The following is a 23,179-nucleotide window of genomic DNA, read 5'->3' as shown; positions in this document are numbered from 1 at the left end:
TGTATATTTACATTTTAAAAAATCCAATCATATATTTATTTATTATTATATTATATATTTATTTAATATATTTATTATTCTTATTATATATATATATATATATATATATATATATATATATATATATATATATATATATATATATATGACCCCACTACTGAAATTTTCTGGGTCCGTCCCTGTGCTTCTGAAAAGTATTTGCAACGTAAAAACAAAAATATTTGCTTCTCAAACGATGGGTCCGATTAAGGTTTTACAGAAGAAAAAAATCGGTGTCGTGGGTCTGATTAGGGTTCTTCGAATTTGCTGAAGGGATTTTCGTGAGAGAAGAAAGAAGAAATTCGCAATCGTGGGTTTGTTCGTGGATTCAGAAGCACTTTCGTGAGATTCACGAAGGTTTTTCGTGGATTCAGAATCTGGGGTTTATCATTTGGGAGAAGAAGAACGATAACATGGAGAATAGAAAGTAAGGATAGTGATTAGACAGCGCTTCTGTAAAGCGCTTTCTAAAATGTGGATTTCGCAGCGCTTTCTAAAATGTGGATTTTGCAGCGCTTTCACTTTCAAGTTGGACCTTTAGCAGCGCTTCAGTAAAGCGCTTTCAAAAGTGGACCTTTTAGTAACACTTTCTAAGTGGGCCTTTAACTGCGCTTTGGCGAAGAGCTTTCTAAGTGGACCTTTAGCAGCTCTTTTGTGAAGCGCTTTCTAAAGTGGTCTTTTAGCAGCCCTTTTACAAAATTTCGTATATAGTTTCTGTTTTTTAATTATTTTAACTTATAGCAGCGCTTTGGGAAATAAGCGTTGTCTATAGTGTGCTGCCTAAAACCATTTTTAACATAGTGAGTGAAGACCAAGTGGCTTATTTGTTGACTAAGGGAGTCACAAATGATGATGAATTCAAAATGTTGAAGATGAGCATGGACATGAAAGACTTTGAGCACTTGAATTAAGGTGGTGTGTTGTGTGAAAAAACACTAATTCAAGTGTTGTAATCGGTTAATACGTGAGTGTAAGGAGAAAATTACTTCTGAACTGAAGAAAAAGCACTTTCGGAGTTGACGTAATTGGTTACACTTGATTGTATTTTTCTAATATTTGTCAGTTGTAACCGGTTACAGAATTTGTGTAACCGGTTACCGACTTTTAACTTTTTCTAATTTTTGACTTGATGTTTTTGTATCTCAATCACTTTTATATATATCTTAGAGGTATGTTTATAATGTATAATAAATGAAATAAAAAATTATCACTTTCTAACTCTTTTTTCTCTCTCACTCTCTCTTTCTCCACAAACTCAAACCCTTCCTTATTTACCAATCTATTAAATGTTCTAATAATTTTCACCCCGAAGAATTGAGAGCTACCATTTAAGATTTTTCTTCCATATCTCTAGAGAACCCTACTATCTTGTTGTCATTTGATTTCTTGTACAATAAAATAAGACTACTATATATCTAAAGATCTTCAACAATAATTAAAAGTTATTCATTAAGTAGCACATAAATATTCACTGTGGAGAATACCATGCCTTGAAATTGTTAGATCGAGGAGAGAGTATATTATATTTATGTATATCTTTTGATCTACGTTGTTACTTGACTATTTTTTCCAAGCAAACATGTTTGAGGCATTAAAGTGAGCATTACTTTGCAATCCACCAAATCAAACATCTTGAAAAGAAACAAGTTTCTTTGTATACTTTGCTCGATGAGTGTAGACTCCTTTCGTACATTGATAAATTTTGGTTCCAAGAAAGAATTTAAGTTCACCGGTCATATCATTTCAAATTTATTTATCAACTATGAGAACTCTTATACTGTAATAATTTCATTCTAATAAGAACTGCGTCCACTTGGCCTTTTGCAAAATCATTTTCAGAAAGAATTTACTAAATCTAATACTGTTATGAATAATAGTAAATAGATATGGATGTTCATTTTCCCCAATCTTTCTATATTCCTTAACTCCTATAATTTAAGTTCCTAACCTTTGTGTATTCCTTGAGTTAATGGTTGTTATTGGTCATGTACTATAAATATGGATCATATTGCAATGTAAATGGTACTTTTGGAAGAAGATAATACAAAATTGCTTTCTCTCTTCTCTTTCTCTCCTTCATGTATCATTCATCTCTATATTGATTTGGTGAATTTCATAACACGTTATCAGCACGATACTCTACAACGCGAGTAATGATATAGCCAGGTTCTATGTTATTTTTCTAATCTTAATATATTTGAACCAATATAATATAATTCATGATTTTGTTACTATTTTTTTTTCTTCATATAAATATATTTATTTTTTATATATTTTGTAGAGAAATTTATTTACCTTGTACAATAATATTAGATTTCTTTGATCATTCTTGTTAAATTCTGGAAGAATTTAACATTAAAGCATTTCTATATGTTAGTCCGGAATTGAATTTTAACACATAAAAGTGTTAATTTAATATTCAAGCATCCATGAAGGATTGCACAAAGAATAATTTTTCTTGACCGTTGTTTATGGAAATAGTTTGTGATGTGATATTTGTAGAACAAAAGATTATTATTAAACTATCTCCAAATTATTGTTCAAAGATTGAGTTTAATCGAGTATTGTGTTTATCAATAATTGATGAGTTCCAGAAGAATTCACCGTTCAATCACCTTTAAAAGGTCACATCTATAATATTATTGAATCCCAGAAGGATTTCATAAAAAAATTGTTGTATCAATCTAAAAATTCATAATTTGTAATATGTTCATTAAAAGATTGTCATTCCAGAAAAATGACACAAATAATTTTAACGCATCCCAGAAGGATGGTTATATATTTTATTTATTTTTTAGATTATTGTTTATAACAAATTATTTATATAGTTCCTGAAGAACTTATCAAGCATCGCTGAAGGATAGTAAATCAAATTAATTATATGACGATATAATTTTAGTGATATAATATTGTATGATTAAATATGTTTAATGTTATAAGGGGTAATTGTTTGATAATTATATGATAATATGTTCATATGAATGTGTTTGATTAAAGTGTTTAATAATGAGATACTATTATATTGGTTTTGAATTATATTGGAGGTATCGAATATCTTTGTATTACACTTAAATGTGTCGTTGGTAAAACCGGTTGGGTCATCTCGGATTTAATATGATGCGAATAATTTGTATTGAAGAACCAGAAGTTTCTTCAATCCAGTCAATTTTTGTGTGTTTCTAAAGGAAAATAAAAATTTGAGAAATTGAGTTTTTATGACATTAATTGTTGCATCGACTAAAAGATCATGCATATGTCTCTACTCACAACCAGAAGTATGTGAAATCATTTTCTCAACTAATTAGACTAAGATCTTGTTTTCTGGATTTTTTAAAAAAAAATTCCTGTATAAGTATCACATATATTATTAAAATTGATATTGAATATCATGTAATATATGTTCATAAAAAGAAAATGGACCCGAAGATCCATTCTTTAGACGTCTAAAGTTAATTATATGGTTGATACTTATAAGATCATCAATTCTAAATTATATATTTGAAACACCCAAAGTATGATATTAAGATATTTATTCGCATTAAGCCAACAAGATATTATATCTTAGTCCTCCCTAATTTATTCTAATATTTCTCATCTAAGTGAACATTTGGATGTGTTGTGTATATTCCAATTGCTCGAATATAATACATTAAGATGAGTCATGAAAGAATATTGGAAAAATATAATTAATATGAATCTCAATTTTGAGGATATAATTTGAGAAAATAATGAAATACTTGATTGCAGCCCAGTAGGCTGATTATCACTTGATAAATTAATTTTCCCAATATTAGGGGGGGGGAATAAGTAGCTGAAATCATGAACAAGAAGTTCAAATGAACAGCTAAAATCATGAACAAGAAGTTCAAATGAACAATTTAAAATAAATTGTTGTCTTGATCCTCGTACAAATCAATTTGAACCAGAAGTTCAAAATATAATTCATTTGCAAAGTATATGAAATAAATTATCAGCTGATAATACTCCACTCAAAGTGGATTCTCCTATTGGATAATATAATATTGCAACTGAGTTGTTGTTGCACCTGAAGCGTGGTATGAAAGTCGGTTCCAATGTTAAAATTCCTCTACTAAGAAAAGAAACTAAAGATGACCCAAGTGAGGATATGAAAATGCTAAGAGCACTGTGACCTAATTTAATTTTCAGTTCTAGAAGAACAAATCAAGTACTTGAAATATGAAATAAAGAGATCTCGATAAATTATGTCATGGATGAAATGGAATGGAGTCGAAATTGAGATAACCAAATAAAGTCAATATTGACAATGTCTTTGTATACAATATAGCCCTAAAAGTGATCAATGATAACGAGGATCATGAGTCAAAGTCTATTAAATATTGTAGACTAAGGGGGAATAGGCCAAAATAAATATATTCAATTGAAGAAGAATTAAACTCACTTTACAAGTAACTCACTATTGGACCTGTAGTCCGAACACCTCAAGGTGTGAAACTAATGTGATATAAATGAGTTTTTGTGAAAAAGAAAAATAAGAATGATATAAAGTTTGATTTATTGCTCAATGATTTTCACAAAGACCTAAGATTGATTTTGATAAAACATATCCACCTGTAGTGGATTCAATCGGTTTTGGATATTTAATTAGCCTTGTAGCACATGAAGGGCTTAATTTGAACATGATGAATGTTATGACATATTATTTATATGGTTCACTTAATAGTGACATTTACATGAAACTTCTTGAAAGGTTCAATATACTAAAGGCACATAATTTTGGATCTCGAGAAAACTACTCCATTAAATTGAACAAGTTTCTCTATGGGTTGAAACAATTTGGACGCATGTGGTATCTATGTGAATGACATACATATTATTGAACAAGTTTCATAAAATGATGTGGAAAAGAATTTGAAATACTAGTTATCTATTTGAATGACATTCATATTATTGGAACTCCTGAAGAGCTTCCAAAAGCTATAAATTCCTTAAAGAAAGAGTTTGAGATGAAGGACCTAGGAAAAACAAAAATTATGTCTAGGCTTACAAATTGAGAATTTGGACAATGGAATATTTGTACATCAGGAAGATTATATATAAAAGTGTTGAAACACTTCTATATGGACAAATCTCATTCGTTGTCTACCCCAATGATTGTTATATCATTAGATGTAGAGAAAGATCCTTTCAGGCCTCAAGAAAATGATTAGAAAAATTGTTTGGTCCTGAAGTACCATATCTTAGTGCAATTGGAGCACTAATGTACCTTGCTAATTATACACATCTCGATATATCATTTGTGGTCAATCTATTACCAAGATACAATTATTCGCCTACATGAAGATATTTGAACAGAGTCAAACATATACTTCGTTATCTTAGAGATGCTGGTTACTTGTCAGATTCTCACAATGGTAGATCAGAAAGAGGTTATTTGTTTACATATGATGGTACAACCATTTCATGGAGATCTATGAAACAACTCATGGCAACAACTTCATCAAATCCTACATAACTATTAGCACTCCATGAAATCACTTCCAAGAAGAAATTTTAAGCAACTACTACAAATAATATCGTCTCACATGTAAATGTCTGCATGAGGGGGAGAAATACATATGTTTTGCACTCTTTTTCCCTTCACCATGGTTTTGTCCCACTGGGTTTTTCTGGTAAGGTTTTCACATTTAAAGGATATTGTACTCTTTTTCCTTCACTAGAATTTTTCCCACTGGGTTTTCTCTAGTAAGGTTTTAATGAGGCATATCCTCAATGAACATCCAAGGGGGAGTGTTATGAATAATAGTAAATAGATATGGATGTTCATTTTCCCTAATCTTTCTATATTCCTTAACTCCTATAATTTAAGTTCCTAACCTTTGTGTATTCCTTGAGTTAATGGTTGTTATTGGTCATGTACTATAAATATGGATCATATTGCAATGTAAATGGTACTTTTGGAAGAAGATAATACAAAATTGCTTTCTCTCTTCTCTTTTTCTCCTTCATGTATCATTCATCTCTATATTAATTTGGTGAATTTCATAACAAATACAAAGTTATTGGAATTTGTTTCGAACCTTGCAATAATTTCTTCAGTTGAAAAACATATTATGAATCTTTATTATCCTTATTATGAATCTTTATTATCTTTATGTGGTTGCCAAACCTCTTCAATAATAAATCTATTAAAAATATATACTTTTAACATTCATATAACATAAAATAATGAGGGATTAATTGTTATGCACTACTGGTCTGTTTGTTTGAGGTGATTTTAAGAAGAGAGAAATGTAAGAGAGAGAGTAACGTGAGAAATACATATTTTCTCCTCCTTGGTGCATCAGAGAAATAGAGACGACAGATTAAATATTGTGGACCCCATGCACTTTTACTCTCTCCGCACATTTGAGAAGAAAAGGAACGGTAACAATTATTTAAGTTCTTTTTTCACATATACCCTTTATTTCATGGACATCCATCAATGCTTCAATGCTGACTAATTATTTCAATTTATCTAATAATGTATAATAATGTATAGTAATACTTATTCTTTTCACTATGTATTGCTAATCAATGATAAAAATTAAATTATATATTCAACTAATTTATAATTTAAACTTGATTAAAGCATATTAATACTTTAATATATGTATATATTTGTAGCTAAAGAAAAACGTATATATTAATGTTTATAAAAAAAACGTATATATTATTAGCTTATTCCATAACTAACTTAAAAAATTAATTTTAAAAATAATTATTAATTATTAATTAAATTAAAAATAAATATTTAAATTTACATTGATAAAAAATAATCATTATATATTTAAAAGAGTTATTAGAAAATTTATTTTAAATAATAAAAATGGTTGCATTAATATTTTAATTTAAGGGTATTTTTATACTTTTCTAAATAGTTACACTTCTCTCTCTTCTATTTCTTTTATACTTCTCTTATAACAAACAATCTATCTACTCTATTTCTCACATCTTTCTCTCATCTCACACCCTCTCTTACCTATTTCTCTCTTCTCACTTTCTCTCCTTAACCAAACATACCCACATGTCCAATTTTTTATTTTTATTTGTCTCAAATTATTTATCTATTTAAAATATTAATATAAGATTTATTATTTTTTTTATTAATTTATCTGTAAATAACATTTATTTTATTATTGAAATCAAAATAATTAATTATTTTTTGAAAAATGTGAAAATCTTAAAAAGGACATTATATAAACAAAAATTTCAGTATAATACTAGTAACAAACCCGTGCCTTCGCACGGGTTCCGGTACAGGACGCGCATTTGTTTTAGATATATATATTTTTAGGGTCATGCTAACATGTGCCCTTGTTAAGGATACTATAATTGGAAAAAGTTAAATATAATTAAATGCAATAAAGTCTTATTTAAAATTTCGATACATTGAATGCACGCGTTCTAAGAAAAAATTTCTATAAATATCTCATTAACTTGTGCCCTTGGGGCACATGTTAGCTTTTCCCATATTTTTAATAGAAAAATGTTTGGTACCCGTGAAAAAATAATAACTAAATGTATAGAAAAATGTCCGGTATCCGTGAAAAATAATAATTGAATATATAGAAAAATGTTCGGTACTCGTGAAAAAATAATAATTGAATGTATAGAAAAATGCCTGGTACCCGTAAAAAATATTTAGACCAATAAGCTCATTATAATAAAAAAATATTAAAAACTTAACTAAAATGACATATATTTTTATAAACACGTTTAAATATCTATGAAGTGTACATTATGTACATATATATATATATATATATATATATATATATATATATATATATATATATATATATATATATATATATATATATATATATATATATATATATATATATATATATATATATATATATATATATATATATATGAATATTAATAATTAATTTCTATGTATATTTATTATGCAAGGTGGTATCCAACTATCATCACTATCATAATTCATCCAAGAGTATTGTTTTTTATTCCTGAGAAAATTAGATCATTTTATCTACTCATTTAATAAAAATAATAAATTTATTAGAATAACTATTTTAATTATGGGGATAAATTTGAAGATAAAATTTTTCTCTCCTTGGTTGGTATAACATAAAATCTATTTAAGTTAATGATATTTAATATTTTCCCTTTTTAGTTATTTTCAAAATTATTTTTATATATGTTATTTTGATATGATAAATAAAATCATATATTTATATATTTATGTTATCCTCCGGTGTTTATATTGTAGATAAACATTTATGCTTTTCATAAACTATAGATAGAATAGTTAGATAAAAATTAAAATATTTATATATATTATATGTATAGAAAAATGTCTGTTACCCGTGAAAAAATAATAGTTAAATGTATAAGAAAATGTCTAGTATCTGTGAAAAAATAATAATTGAATGTATAGAAAAATATCTGGTACCCGTGAAAAAAAATTAAATATTTTAATCAATAACTTCATGTTCCCATTAATGTTCAATATTTTGATCAGTAATTTGACTGTGCCGTTAATATTAAATATTTTGAACAGTCACTTCACGTTTCCGTTATAATTATTTTAATTTGGTGTTATAATAAATAAAAATTGTCATCTTAGTAAAATACTATTTTCAACATCGAAATTATCATCGTAATTATAGGTAAACAAATTATTATTTCATCTTGTCAAAAAAAGTTATTATTTCATATTCTCTTCATGATAATAATTATATAATATATAAAGAAATTGTTACTCATTCATGTTATGCATACAAACACACACACACACACACACAAATTCAATAAGGAGAAAATTGTTGCTATATTTCTCATCCAGAAAAAATAATTCAAATCTAAACAAAAATTAAATTTATTTATATATTATATTAAAACATCTTTAGTATGCGTTTAATATATAGCTGCAAAATAGTTTTATATAAAATAAATTGTGAGGACTATATATAATGGCTAATCTAATTTATTATATTTCATTTTTAATTGAAGTCATTAGTTAAATTTGACATTGAGCTCAATGAAGATTTAATATGTTGAGACCATGCACCATGTAAAGTAATTATATAATTATTTCAAAATAAAAGACTGTAGTTATTGAAATCAGATAATAGTGTGAGCATAAGTAGAGTAGTAAAAGAAAAAAAGTTTTGTTTCCAAGAAAAATTTGTTTAATTTTTTAATTAGAAATATTGAAGCATGCAATGGAAAGTAATGGAAAGAATGCAAGAGTAGAAGAGTAAAAAAGCTGGAAGGAGAAGTGCTCCATGTGGCACCATAATAAAGCAGAAGGGCAGATTGGTACTTTCCAGAGCAGTTACTTTTCTTATATTGTAGATACCCCTTCGCACGGGTTCCGGTACAGGACGCGCATTTGTTTTAGATATATATATTTTTAGGGTCATGCTAACATGTGCCCTTGTTAAGGATACTATAATTGGAAAAAGTTAAATATAATTAAATGCAATAAAGTCTTATTTAAAATTTCGATACATTGAATGCACGCGTTCTAAGAAAAAATTTCTATAAATATCTCATTAACTTGTGCCCTTGGGGCACATGTTAGCTTTTCCCATATTTTTAATAGAAAAATGTTTGGTACCCGTGAAAAAATAATAACTAAATGTATAGAAAAATGTCCGGTATCCGTGAAAAATAATAATTGAATATATAGAAAAATGTTCGGTACTCGTGAAAAAATAATAATTGAATGTATAGAAAAATGCCTGGTACCCGTAAAAAATATTTAGACCAATAAGCTCATTATAATAAAAAAATATTAAAAACTTAACTAAAATGACATATATTTTTATAAACACGTTTAAATATCTATGAAGTGTACATTATGTACATTATATATATATATATATATATATATATATATATATATATATATATATATATATATATATATATATATATATATATATATATATATATATATATATATATATATATATATATATATGAATATTAATAATTAATTTCTATGTATATTTATTATGCAAGGTGGTATCCAACTATCATCACTATCATAATTCATCCAAGAGTATTGTTTTTTATTCCTGAGAAAATTAGATCATTTTATCTACTCATTTAATAAAAATAATAAATTTATTAGAATAACTATTTTAATTATGGGGATAAATTTGAAGATAAAATTTTTCTCTCCTTGGTTGGTATAACATAAAATCTATTTAAGTTAATGATATTTAATATTTTCCCTTTTTAGTTATTTTCAAAATTATTTTTATATATGTTATTTTGATATGATAAATAAAATCATATATTTATATATTTATGTTATCCTCCGGTGTTTATATTGTAGATAAACATTTATGCTTTTCATAAACTATAGATAGAATAGTTAGATAAAAATTAAAATATTTATATATATTATATGTATAGAAAAATGTCTGTTACCCGTGAAAAAATAATAGTTAAATGTATAAGAAAATGTCTAGTATCTGTGAAAAAATAATAATTGAATGTATAGAAAAATATCTGGTACCCGTGAAAAAAAATTAAATATTTTAATCAATAACTTCATGTTCCCATTAATGTTCAATATTTTGATCAGTAATTTGACTGTGCCGTTAATATTAAATATTTTGAACAGTCACTTCACGTTTCCGTTATAATTATTTTAATTTGGTGTTATAATAAATAAAAATTGTCATCTTAGTAAAATACTATTTTCAACATCGAAATTATCATCGTAATTATAGGTAAACAAATTATTATTTCATCTTGTCAAAAAAAGTTATTATTTCATATTCTCTTCATGATAATAATTATATAATATATAAAGAAATTGTTACTCATTCATGTTATGCATACAAACACACACACACACACACACAAATTCAATAAGGAGAAAATTGTTGCTATATTTCTCATCCAGAAAAAATAATTCAAATCTAAACAAAAATTAAATTTATTTATATATTATATTAAAACATCTTTAGTATGCGTTTAATATATAGCTGCAAAATAGTTTTATATAAAATAAATTGTGAGGACTATATATAATGGCTAATCTAATTTATTATATTTCATTTTTAATTGAAGTCATTAGTTAAATTTGACATTGAGCTCAATGAAGATTTAATATGTTGAGACCATGCACCATGTAAAGTAATTATATAATTATTTCAAAATAAAAGACTGTAGTTATTGAAATCAGATAATAGTGTGAGCATAAGTAGAGTAGTAAAAGAAAAAAAGTTTTGTTTCCAAGAAAAATTTGTTTAATTTTTTAATTAGAAATATTGAAGCATGCAATGGAAAGTAATGGAAAGAATGCAAGAGTAGAAGAGTAAAAAAGCTGGAAGGAGAAGTGCTCCATGTGGCACCATAATAAAGCAGAAGGGCAGATTGGTACTTTCCAGAGCAGTTACTTTTCTTATATTGTAGATACCTCTTGCAGCCAAATATAACCTTAAGTTAATAGTTTACCTTTACTTATAATTCCACCTTGTTTGTACAATTTGTTTGTAAAATTATAGTTATATCAATTTTATTTTTTATAGAAAAAAAATGTAATTATAACTTTTCAAAATAATTTTAAATTCAAATAATTCAGCAACAAAGTGATATGTCACAGTAATAAAACTAAAAAGCAGAAAGAAGTGCAAAACAAAATTGTATATACATCATAATGATTGATTGCCGATTTACACCTACTCATAATCAACTGTTTTACCAGACTAGTGGAAGTTTATAAGACCTAATGCAAAAGTCAAATATTTTTGTTTAACATTCTATTACAGATGCATTACATTCATGCATCGTTAGATGGTGGTCTGCGTCCACGACCCCGAACAACCCGGCCACGGGGAGCTCTTCCACGAGCTCTTGTTGTGGTGGAAAACTGTGCAGCTTGTCTCAATTGAGCCCTTTCCCGAGCTCGCTCTTGTAAATTGATGGTGGTTGTAGTTGCCGTACCACTAACTGGTGATGTTGGCTTTACCTCTTCGGTTTCCGAGGGGACACTGGTCGCCACTTGCTTTGGAACGGGTAATTTAGAGGGACTACTCTCTGCAACGCTGCTCTGCAAATTACTCTCACTTGCAACAGAAGCAGGCTCAGCTACCTGACCACTCTCAACTGATGTTTGTTCGTTGGCATCAACTACCTTATCAGAAACGTCAGCGGCATCCTCTACTAAGTCACCTTCATCATTCTTATCATCACCAGAAACTTCAGGTGAATTAATCTCACCAGCCTCTAAAGCATCATCATCACCCCTAGCTGGAGAAAGTTCAGGGGTTGCTTCCCGAGATTCTTGGTTTTCTAGGTTAGGTGCATCAGAAGCACCCTCAGGATCTCCGGCTTCTGGCAACAACTCTCCTTCTTCTGCCTCACTACTGAGAGGTAAGGTTGATTGCTGGTTGTCTGTCTCAGTTTGATCCCTCTGCACCTCATCAGAAATCATTTTTGTTTGCGCTGATTGATCCAGATTCTCAACTTCTAATTCCTCTTGACTAGTACCATCCAAGTGTAATGGATCTTTGGATTCTTCATCCTTCCCAACAGCAATCTCATCATCATTTTGAGCCTCACTGACATCCTCATTTTGGCCTTGTGGTAACTCACCACTTTCAAATGATTCTTCAGCAACTGGATTACTGCTAGTGAATTCAGGGTTTGTAGCAGGCTGTTCTTCGCCGCTCTCTTCGGGAGACTCTGATCCTTTGGATTTCTTTAATGCGGGCGCTACTACATCAGAACCCTTCTCACCAGAAGCAACAGATTCTTCACGTAATTCAGATGTTGAGCTGGGAGCAACACGTTTCCGAGCCACTGGTTGAGATGATGAAGCTAAATTACTTTGGGTCTCTGTGTCACTAGAAGGTCCAGGTTTGTTGCCCCCAAGTCCTTCAACATCAGACATTTCAGTGTCACCCTGAGGTTCATCTGGTTTTACTAGTCGTGGTCTGACTAACCTCCTGGCAGTTTTACGGGTTTCAATACTAGATTTTGCCAGTGCAAACCTTTTCTCACTTTCACCAGTGGCCTTGGGTGGTAAGCTGCTTGTTACAGGGGCCGCCAAGGGTACTATGGTAGGGGGTTGAGCATGGACCACAGAACCTGCCATGATGAGGTTATTCCATAAGTATAACAAGAACCAAAAGAATCATTACAACATACTACTGAGAACTGCATTTTTTTGTGTACTTTGTACACTTTTCTTAAATACTTGCATTTCAAACAATTTTGATGTAAACGACATTATACAGTACAGAAAATAACCTGTAGCAGCTGCTGAAGTATCCATAACTGTTGATGTATCTCCAAGAGTGGCACGGCCACCAAACTCAACAATTACTGCATGAGCTTCCTTTTCAAAATTTTCAACAGCAGATATATAAGGAGCAGATAAGTCATCTACATTGGATCCGGAAAGAAGCTGAGCAACATTGGTTCCCTAAGAAACAGAAAGAATAAAAATTAGCAAAAGCAAAGCAAAAATGAATTCAAGATAATTGAACTTTTTGATCCTGTAAAATAATGGTTTCTTTTGTTTATTTTTATTTTTAAATAACTTAATTATTTTAGTTCTACAATCAGTCTCAAAATTAGCTTAGTTGCACAATAAATCATTTTTTTTTAAATCATTACCTCGGGAAGATTGCCAACAATAATCTTAAGCTTTTCGACTTCATCAAACAATCGTTTTAAAGCATCCTTATGCCTCTCGAGTTCATTAGTAAACTGTTTTTTCTCCTGAAAGTAAATAAACCAATATGGTTGATAGGACTTGACAGAAAGTAAAGGAAACAAAATAAGACGCCAGTAAATCCACAACTGTACAGATTAAGTGAATTATCAGTAATAATGGGAGAGCTGACATGAACAACCACACAAAGTTATCAAACTTGAGAGTCAACATAAACTCGTGAAAACTCCTTAGCAATAAAGTTTATTTGATGCAAAAGTAACATTCAAAATTTTCTCATAATATCTAACACAAGACTACTAACAGAAGATCAAACCAGGCTTTAACCAGACAACTAACAGAAGATCAACCCAGGCTTTAAATATCATGTTGAGGTTATGGGATTTCGATAAAAAGATGAGAGAAATAATAGCAGTTTGAATATTATTGATAATAGCAACTTGATACATATACTCAAACCTAAATAAATTGAAAATCACGAAACAAATAACAATAACAATAACAATAACAATAACAATAACAATAACAATAACAATAACAATAATAATAATAATAACAACAACAATAATAATAATAATAATAATAATAATAATAATAATAATAATAATAATAATATAATATGGAATATAAGAAATAAGTAACAAAAAGCTAGTATAGTATATTCGCGCCAACTGTCCACTGTGCACAGGTTAGAGTTAATGGAACAGTTCAGTCTAACCTGCACACATTGGTGTAACATAATATGGTGAACTGTTCCATTAACGAATCTAATAATGAAAAACAGAATATTCCAAAATAGAATTAGTTATTAATTCTCTGAAATCTAACAAGCAGATGACAAGAAAACATAATATGGTGAGGTTGGAATTACCTGCTCAACATTGGTGTAAGAGTCCATTATGGCCTTCTCACTTTTCAGTCGTTTATTTTTCTCCATAGATTTGTCTTCCTTCTCCTTATTTAATTCAGCTCTCACTCTCTCCAGTGTTTTTTCCAGAATCTAGCAAACAAAAAGTTGAATCACTTGTCTACCTTTGCCCTTAAAACAGGGAAACAATCTAAACCACTAACCTGTATTCTGGTGTCCTTTTCTTGATTCATTGCTTGTTCACCAGTTGTCTCACTCGTTGACCTTTTCCCTAATATACACCATCCAGTATTAAGTATGCATTCAACCAACAGATAGTGAAGAGGTACAAAAAAGTAATGGACAATTACCTTGTTGTTTAATTTCATCTAATTGTTTAGAAAGCTGCTGATTCTCTTTCCCTAGATCTTCCTTCTCCCTTGATAACAGATCAGTCTTTTTCTGTATGTATGGAAATGAAAACAAACGTGAAACCAATAATATCAACAACAAAATTTACTATACAGTTACAAATAGAAAATGCTTGTCATTTTTCTAAATAAGAATTGGGAATCACCTTAAAGTGGGCCAGCAGTTTCCTATTCCTCTCCACATCCTGTTTTAGGTTAGCCTGATCGAACAACCATATAACAACAGCTTGTTAACAAAACAAAATAACTTTTTTCCAAACATTTAAAGAAACAATAGAATATGTTGAAGACCTCAATTTTAAGAATCTCGTTAATTCTCTTCTCTTTATCCACAAGCTCTAATTTGCAGTTTGAAAGGTCTTGCTCTAGACGTGAAAGAGATTCCTGCTTTTCAGAAATAATTTTGCTAGTTTCCTCAATCTGGGCATCCCTGTCCTTTAGTTTATCCTGACAATTCGAACGAAAATATTTCTTCAATTAGAGTATAAATAAATAAATTGAAAATAAAACTAGTGTGTGAGCATTCCAATCTATTAGTTTATCCAGTCAAATGAAATGAATATATTTCTTCAATTAGAGTATAAATAAGTTGAAAACAAAAGAAGTGTGTGTGAGTGTGTCAATAACTTCAAAAAATAAAATTAAGAAAATAAAAAACTATTTGTAACTCAATTCGAGCTTAGACCAGCAAAAAGGAAAAAAATGCACCGTTGTTTTTGAAAAAAACTGTAAGGCAGCAACGTTCAAATAACCAGTTCCAGCTTGCTAATTGACTAAGCAATCCCAATTTACTAGTCAAAACATAGGCAACACGACAACTGGAATAATGGAACAGTAAAAAGAAATGCAACACGCCAAAATTTGCAAAATAATAATAAGAACAAGGAATTTATAACAGTTTAAGTTATTAAAATTTATGAAAGGAAGAGTGTCGGTCAACAGGCTATGTATGTTCATGGGAGTAACAATTTCATGTATAAGAGGAAAAGGAACATGTAAAAACTATGTTGCTAGACAACCACAAAGGGTGAGAGAAATGAATTTGAACAACAATAAGAATTACTATAACAACCTGCAAATCTCTTACAAGTTTCTTTACCCGATCATAATCTTCGGCGTCAACATTTTTACACCTTTCAAGTAACTTGATGATAAAAAAAGATAAAATAAATTAGAAATAACAGTGAAGGTGGACTTAAAATGTGTAAAGCTCAGTAATACATTTCTTGCGTTTCAAAAGGCAATACCTCGGAAACCTTGTGGTTGAGATGCTCCTTTTCCGCTTTTAGTGTTTCAATCTCATTTTTATTACCTTCCAGCTCAATTTCTCTTTCCCTTAGATGATTCTCTAGATTCTCTATCTCAGCTCTGGCCTTTTCTGCTAATCCACGCAATTTCTAACAAAAATAAACAAATAACTTATCAGCAACATGAGAATCATGTGATACTACTGAGATAACATATTTTAAACTTATCAACAGCACTTCTACGAACTTCTATATTGAAGGAATAACAGAATCAGAAAACCAAAAGTAAGTAAATAAATATCTATATACCTGACACTCCTCAAAATTGTGCTTATTTTCTTCCCTGAGCTGCATATTACTCTCACGAAGCAAGTTCATTTCCCTGGCCTACAAACAGCCATAGATAATCATAGTAAGCAACTATTAACGATCTAGAAGAACATTAACTGGTCACGTTCTTATAGTATTATCAATAACCATAGATAATGAATAAATTTAGCTCCTTATAATAGGACCATCAACCTGAAGCTGTAATGATTTGAATTCTTCTTCAGTAAACATAAATGATTTTGATTTTTCACGCTGAGCTTCTAGAGATGCATGTGCAGATTCTGCTGCCTTCAGAGCACTCTCAAGCTGCAGAGACAGGTCAGTCAACAATATACCATTTCAAAGGCGTCAAAAAATCATCACAAACATCACAAAACCAAATACAGCTACCACCCACTCCATGTATTCGTAAATTTTTTATTGGATACAAGAGATTATGTCAAGTACAGAGTTATTTCTATTAATAGTGTTAGAACTAAGTAAGCCAGTAGATATTCATATTCTATATTGATTGTTAGTATTCTTAGAGTACACAGCTTCCTTAGTAAGTATTTATTCAGTAGACAATCAATCTATTTATTGTAACAACGTTATAAATACATATAGTACGATCTAAGTATTGACTCAGAATTTAGAAATGGAGATTATTATCCTGAGATAACCATAACTTGTTAGGTTCAGGTAAATTGTTTATTAACTCTTTCCAAGTTTTATCTATCATGAACGAGGGATTTGGGATTCCCAATACTACTACTTCGAGCACAATTGGGCTAGTGGACAATATTATGGTGGATGGCTCGACTGATCCAGATTAGGTTCCAATATAAAATAAGGTTTATGGTCAGACTTAGCCTATGGAACCAGTTTGTAGGGCCGAGGATTGCTCACTCTTCATAAACTCTTTCCAAGTCTTTTCTCCAGTTAATGCCAGGAATATGGTTTCACAATAAAGCTCAAGTCAGACAACACGATACACTGAGAACAATACATGGATTAACAACATCATATGGAGGTAAGGGAAGAGATAGGAAAATAGGAATAAATAACCTAAGTTTGATGTGCACACACCATGTTATAAGAAATATAATGAACACTGTTCATTGAACAGCATGTGTACAATACAGCTAAGCATGGCAACCGGGGGCGGGAGCGGACATTACCTTCCTTGTACCCAAACCCAAATCCTAGTTAAATACGAATTACCCACTCCAAACCCAAACGAGGAAAAACAATTGAACCCAAAACTCGTTCCAAACGGGTTCAGGTATCCCTGCTCCATCCCCACATTAGAATCAAATTTTTAAAGTTGAAATAGTATATTACTTCAAATCCATAATTTTTCCCGAACATTAAGATACAATAGAAATAATAAATTAAAATAATCCTAAAATTTTAAACATATTTCAAATAAAAGAGTGCAAACTAAAACAATTAATATTCTAAATTATCAAATGTATTCCAAACTATCAATGGGGGCACGGACGGGTTCGAGGAGGGTACTAGTGTCCCTATTGCCCGTCTCATCCACATCTTTTAAAATTGGGGAAAATCCAAACGCAAACCCAGTCAAAAGCAGGTTTCCTCCGTCAAACACGGGGAGAGTTTTGGCTGATATCTGTGAGTACAAGTTTTCTTGCCATGTCTATCAGTGTTGTCAATGGCAGATGGCGGTCCATGGCGGAGAGCCAAAATCCCGCCATACCGGCCGCTTTGCGATGCCGTTATTGCGGAAAAACCCACAATGGCGGCCGATATTTACCATTGCGGCAAGTCCAAAAACCGCCATGGCGGGGCAATTTGATAACAATGATGTCAATGTACAACAAATATTACCTGTGACTGTAATCTCAGCTTTTCCTGTTTTAACAATGAAACTTCTGTTTCTGCCTGTGAAAGAAGAAAAATAGTATTAACAAACCAAGAAATTAACATATAATTGTAAGAAAGAGACAATATCAGAAACACAATGGTATTTACAATTTCTTTTGAACGGCGGAGATAATTGACAACATTCTGAAGGCCAGCATCGCCAAATGTATCACCACTATTTCCAGATGAAATACCGGCAGCATTGCGCTCTTTCTCAGCCCGTTGAATATGCACCGCCTCCAGTTGGCTATGTAGGATTTTATTCTGAAAAAAATATTGATGTAGTTGATTGTGTAAATAAAGTGGTGGCAACCAACATAGCACAAAAATGCAAGTGTGATGACTACATAGTTATGTCTTCCATGTATTAATAATCCTTAATATAAATTACATATCGTAAATAGGTCTCTCTTCAAGGCTTATAGGTCAAATACTCATCTAGTTTCACCTAAACACGCGCACTTGATCCAATTGAGTAAACCAGAAAAACAAGGATCTTTCTTTATTAAAACACATAAAAAATAGTCACAAGATATTCTTCAAAAACCTGTTCATTAATTTCATCGTATTTTTTCTCAGCATCGTACTTAGACTTCTCAAGTCTTGCCTTTTCCTCTTCCCACTTAGCCTTTAGTTCATTCTGTCAAAACAATATATATGGTGAATTAGGTCTACAACAATGAGGAAACCAATAAGAAAAGTGATATGTTAAGACACAGACGAATTTAGATTATATATGAAGTGTGCAATAAGCACTATCAAAAGCCTAGCCTTACATGTAAGGCACGCACGGTATGGAGTTTAGATTCACGTGATCCTTAAAACACATTACAAGATCTTGTCAAATTAATGGTTAGTTGGTAGCAAATATTTAATGACACACTTGTTTATTTAATGACAGAATTTGATTATTTGATGGTGAAACAAATCTTAACAAGAGTAATACAAATACGAACTAAGCTCCTGTTAGCATAAACAGTTTAATTGAGCACTTATAGCATAAGTGCTTAAATATAAGCATTGACCTATGAACTACAAGTCATGTTATTTGGACAAAGAATTGACATCGAGTTTCAATTTTCAATGGATGATTATTGAATATAACAAGATGCCGCACCTCATACCCCATTAACTTACATAGTTGACCATAAGTTTGAACATCAATAATCATGATTCAAAAAAAAATAATAATCATGATTTTCAAGTGTTCAGGTATACACATATTTCTGTTATTCAAACATTTCATTGAGAAAAAACACTGATATTTAACGTACAGATTCATTCATGGGTCTCAAACACCACAATGAATTTTAGAACTTAAAAGAGAAAGAAATAAAATATAGCATACTCATGTATTGAAAATGAAACAGATAGTAAATTTAAATATTAAATTGATAGAAAATCTTACATTTTCACTTTTCTGAGCATCAGTTAATTTACGCAATTTAGATGCCTCCTCCTGCAACGAGGCTAGCAATTCAGATGTTTTAGTCAACTCCTGAATAGTCTCAGACTGGAGAATAACCTGAGAAATACAAATCATCAAAGATTAGAAGCAGGGAAAAGAAAGCAAATCTAGCGAAGATGCAATATTTGTCTGAGCAAACAAGCAATTGCAGCAGAAAGAAGTCATGGAAAGATTAAACTTATTGCCCTATTATAAGTTTTCTACAGGAAACAGAATGAAAACAAAAAGTGGTAAATTAGCAAAAATTAAATAAAACAGACCAGTTGAAAAATAAAACTTGATGCTAGTTTTTGGGTATGCCACACCCACTTAAGACACCAATATTGCAAAATCATCAGATACAAAGAAATCCAAAAGGGACCATATAATAGGAGGATAAAGCTCAGAAGTCATAGGGAAAAATATCCAAATAATCAATAAGATATTTGCATGTAATTATGCCATGATATAGTTCGAATTTATGTGCGAAAGCTTTGATGAAAAAGGAGTTAAGATTACCCACATCTAAGCAATACCAAGAGTCACAGATGGACGAATGGTCGTAAAAAAGAGAGTGCAAATAGAGAAAATAGCTTTCTTTACATATTTTAAGAGAAACAGCACATTGCACCCAATTTCATTAGTACATTAATTAAAAAACGCACAGGCACATTAAGAAGACCAACCTTATTTACACTTTTCTAATAAAAGGATAAACTAAATCAGTGTAAGCGGATCAGACTACACAAAATTGGAGAATAAGACAAAGAAAAGAAACCCATAAATAAAAAATTGATGCAGGAAAGCAGTCCACACTCCTAAATAACAAATAATAGCCGATGCAAAGATCTTTAAGAAACAAAATTAATGAACACGACTAATTGAGATTGTCAAGCAGCCGCGGAAAAGTACAACTAAAAATAACATAGCGAAAGCCAAAGTAAGGTTCATTATTTTCCAGCTACTTGAATTTAAATATTAGTCCACAAATAGCATCAGCAGTCCAGTATCCAAGATAGCCAACCAAATCAAACTAACAACTCCAATACTATCTAAAGAAGAAAAAAAACGAGTTCTAACTTGTCTTTCATAATTCGTTTGAGCAGAACGCCATTTCTGATGCTCCTTGTCCAGGTGTTCCTTTAAACCAGACATCTGAACTTCCATCTCTGAAATTTGAGAACTGTGTGCAGAAAATGTTAGTGACATCTAGCCAAAGAGGTGGGAAATTTTTTCAATGCAGTACAACGATAGAATGTACGTTTTGGTTAAAATTTCTTCTTTAAGATTTGCTATCTCAGCCAAAGCAGATGTCAGAGCCTCTTCCTTTCCAGCAGTTGCAGATACCGCCTCTTCAGATTTCAAACTAGATTCTCTTTCAAGCTCTGAAACCTTCTCTCTAAGTGAATGAAGTTCAGCTTCTAGAGCTTTCTTTGTATTGTCAACCTAAATGAGTTCACAAACAAAATATATTAAGTAGGTTTAATTAGACATCTAGTCCTCCAAGTTTGGAGTGTAGGATTATGGTGGCTCTAGTTTTTTTCAAGCTAACCAAAGCCCCTCTAATTCAAAAGTTTAGCAAATATAGTCCTAGTAGTAGAACATTGAGAGAGTTGAGTCATTAAATAATTTGTATCGTATAATGAAATTTTTTTAGAATTATGTAAAATGTGCTATTAGGTTTTGAAGAGAACTGGAATTTGGGAATTTTACTTTTCAGTGAAATATAATGGGTTGATTGGTGTGATTTTTAGTAGAGAAGGTTTAAAATAATTTCATTGATTCAATTAGTGAAAATTTTGAGCAGATTGAGAGAAGTTGAGAATTTTAATATTAGGAAAAAGGAAGGTGATGGAAAAGACTTGATTATATCAATTTAAAAGTTGAGGAACTAATTTTGATCTAAAATGTTTTAGGGCCCAGAATCACTAGCAAAAATAGACGGAATAAAAATACAATTAAGCCTATTTTGGAAAAAAAAAACAAATGGCGTTGAATTAGATTTCAAGATTCAACCATGCAAGAGTACCTCTATCTTGTAGTCCTCATGTGTACTTTCTATTTGTTTCAATGCATCTTCATTCACCTCGGCAATGCTCTTATACTTCAATGTAAAATGTAACCTGGCAGTTAGTTTAATTAAAATTTTAAAATCAAATCAAATGACTGAAAAGAATAAAATGATAACCTGCAGCATGTGCGCCTTGTTAGCATGGACTTCTTCTTTCAGTTTCTCAATCTCTTCTTTTGCTGCTTGCAATTCAGCAGTAACCTAGAGCAGGTTAAGAAAGTAAATGTCAAACAGAAATACAACACAAGCCTAACATTCCAATGCACAGCACATTTGAACTTAATTATACTGATTTTTGCATTTGATTTGAGTTTGAATTTGCTTTATCTTGGGAGAATTCACACAGGTCAAGCATAAATCAGAAAAACTTTCATTGCAATTATAATAAGCCTTGTGCAACAGTATAACAATCAAAGACTTTTCTGGTTGATGACAAGCTATATAAACAGAACAACAGCATTCATGTCCATACAAGAACAATCACTTAGACCATTATGGCCATACTTAGTCTAGTCAACTTAAGTGGAACTTTTTTTAGCAAAAGAGCACTACAACCAAGGTCAGTTGGCGGCTAAGCTAACTGGGGGAAAATATCCCCGCTAATTTTTTATTTTATTTGAAGTCATTTAATAATTTTCTCTAAATTAAGTATTATCCCCACTGGAAATTGTTGAGTTTTTTTATTTATAAAGAATTAAATGCACAACAGTGTAAGAGATGAATTTATAAATGTTTATTGATAGCTAACATAGAAAAAGATAATTTTCAGAAGTGTTGAAAATGGAAATTTTAGAAAGTTTTAAAATATGAAGCCATAGAGATCAATCATTGCATGTAAATATTGAGGTATCTTCATTTCTTTATGTATAACAGAATAATATATTAATCTCCAAACTTTGGCTTATTGATAGTTAAAGATCTATTATTATCTCAATTTATGTTATATATGATCTTGCCCTGAGTAATTTACATTAATGTATCCTTTGCTGACTACAACCACTGTTTTTAGGCCTTGCATTTTTTAACCTATTATCATTTTTGATATATGAGCTTAAGTTTTCTGGTGTTGGGAACAATTTTCTTTTAAATCCATATTTGCATAAATCATATAACCTTCCTGCACAACTATAAATGAATGGAAAAACATAGTAGCTATGAATAATAGCCTCTAAAGCTCAAGGCGTGAGAAGCTAAAAGTTCATAATCTC

The 23,179-nt window shown here is 30.4% G+C and overlaps 1 protein-coding gene across 3 annotated transcripts in view; it reads right to left on the bottom strand.

The window, feature by feature from the left end:
• Window positions 1-11,675: 11,675 nt before the first annotated feature.
• The window catches only part of LOC131594671 (nuclear-pore anchor-like), a 35,568-nt gene continuing 24,064 nt past the window's right edge, over window positions 11,676-23,179 (bottom strand). For 2 of the 3 annotated variants that reach the window (XM_058866854.1, XM_058866855.1), the window contains exons 29-48: window positions 22,089-22,172; window positions 21,930-22,004; window positions 21,162-21,346; window positions 20,981-21,083; window positions 19,862-19,978; window positions 19,001-19,093; window positions 18,562-18,717; window positions 18,418-18,471; window positions 16,777-16,890; window positions 16,564-16,641; window positions 16,255-16,404; window positions 16,080-16,151; window positions 15,299-15,454; window positions 15,154-15,207; window positions 14,948-15,038; window positions 14,801-14,868; window positions 14,601-14,729; window positions 13,672-13,776; window positions 13,303-13,477; window positions 11,676-13,140 (exon numbers count right to left, since the gene is read on the bottom strand). In XM_058866854.1, the coding sequence (XP_058722837.1) occupies window positions 11,831-13,140; window positions 13,303-13,477; window positions 13,672-13,776; window positions 14,601-14,729; window positions 14,801-14,868; window positions 14,948-15,038; window positions 15,154-15,207; window positions 15,299-15,454; window positions 16,080-16,151; window positions 16,255-16,404; window positions 16,564-16,641; window positions 16,777-16,890; window positions 18,418-18,471; window positions 18,562-18,717; window positions 19,001-19,093; window positions 19,862-19,978; window positions 20,981-21,083; window positions 21,162-21,346; window positions 21,930-22,004; window positions 22,089-22,172 (3,369 nt within the window). In that variant the 3' untranslated portion in view covers window positions 11,676-11,830. The remainder of the gene's footprint in view (window positions 13,141-13,302; window positions 13,478-13,671; window positions 13,777-14,600; window positions 14,730-14,800; window positions 14,869-14,947; window positions 15,039-15,153; window positions 15,208-15,298; window positions 15,455-16,079; window positions 16,152-16,254; window positions 16,405-16,563; window positions 16,642-16,776; window positions 16,891-18,417; window positions 18,472-18,561; window positions 18,718-19,000; window positions 19,094-19,861; window positions 19,979-20,980; window positions 21,084-21,161; window positions 21,347-21,929; window positions 22,005-22,088; window positions 22,173-23,179) is intronic. The other variant, XM_058866856.1, reaches the window with a different exon arrangement.

This window comes from Vicia villosa, linkage group LG4 (genome assembly GCF_029867415.1).
Source record: "Vicia villosa cultivar HV-30 ecotype Madison, WI linkage group LG4, Vvil1.0, whole genome shotgun sequence".
Classification (NCBI taxonomy): Eukaryota; Viridiplantae; Streptophyta; class Magnoliopsida; order Fabales; family Fabaceae; genus Vicia; species Vicia villosa.
This window is presented reverse-complemented; position numbering and strand designations above follow the sequence as displayed.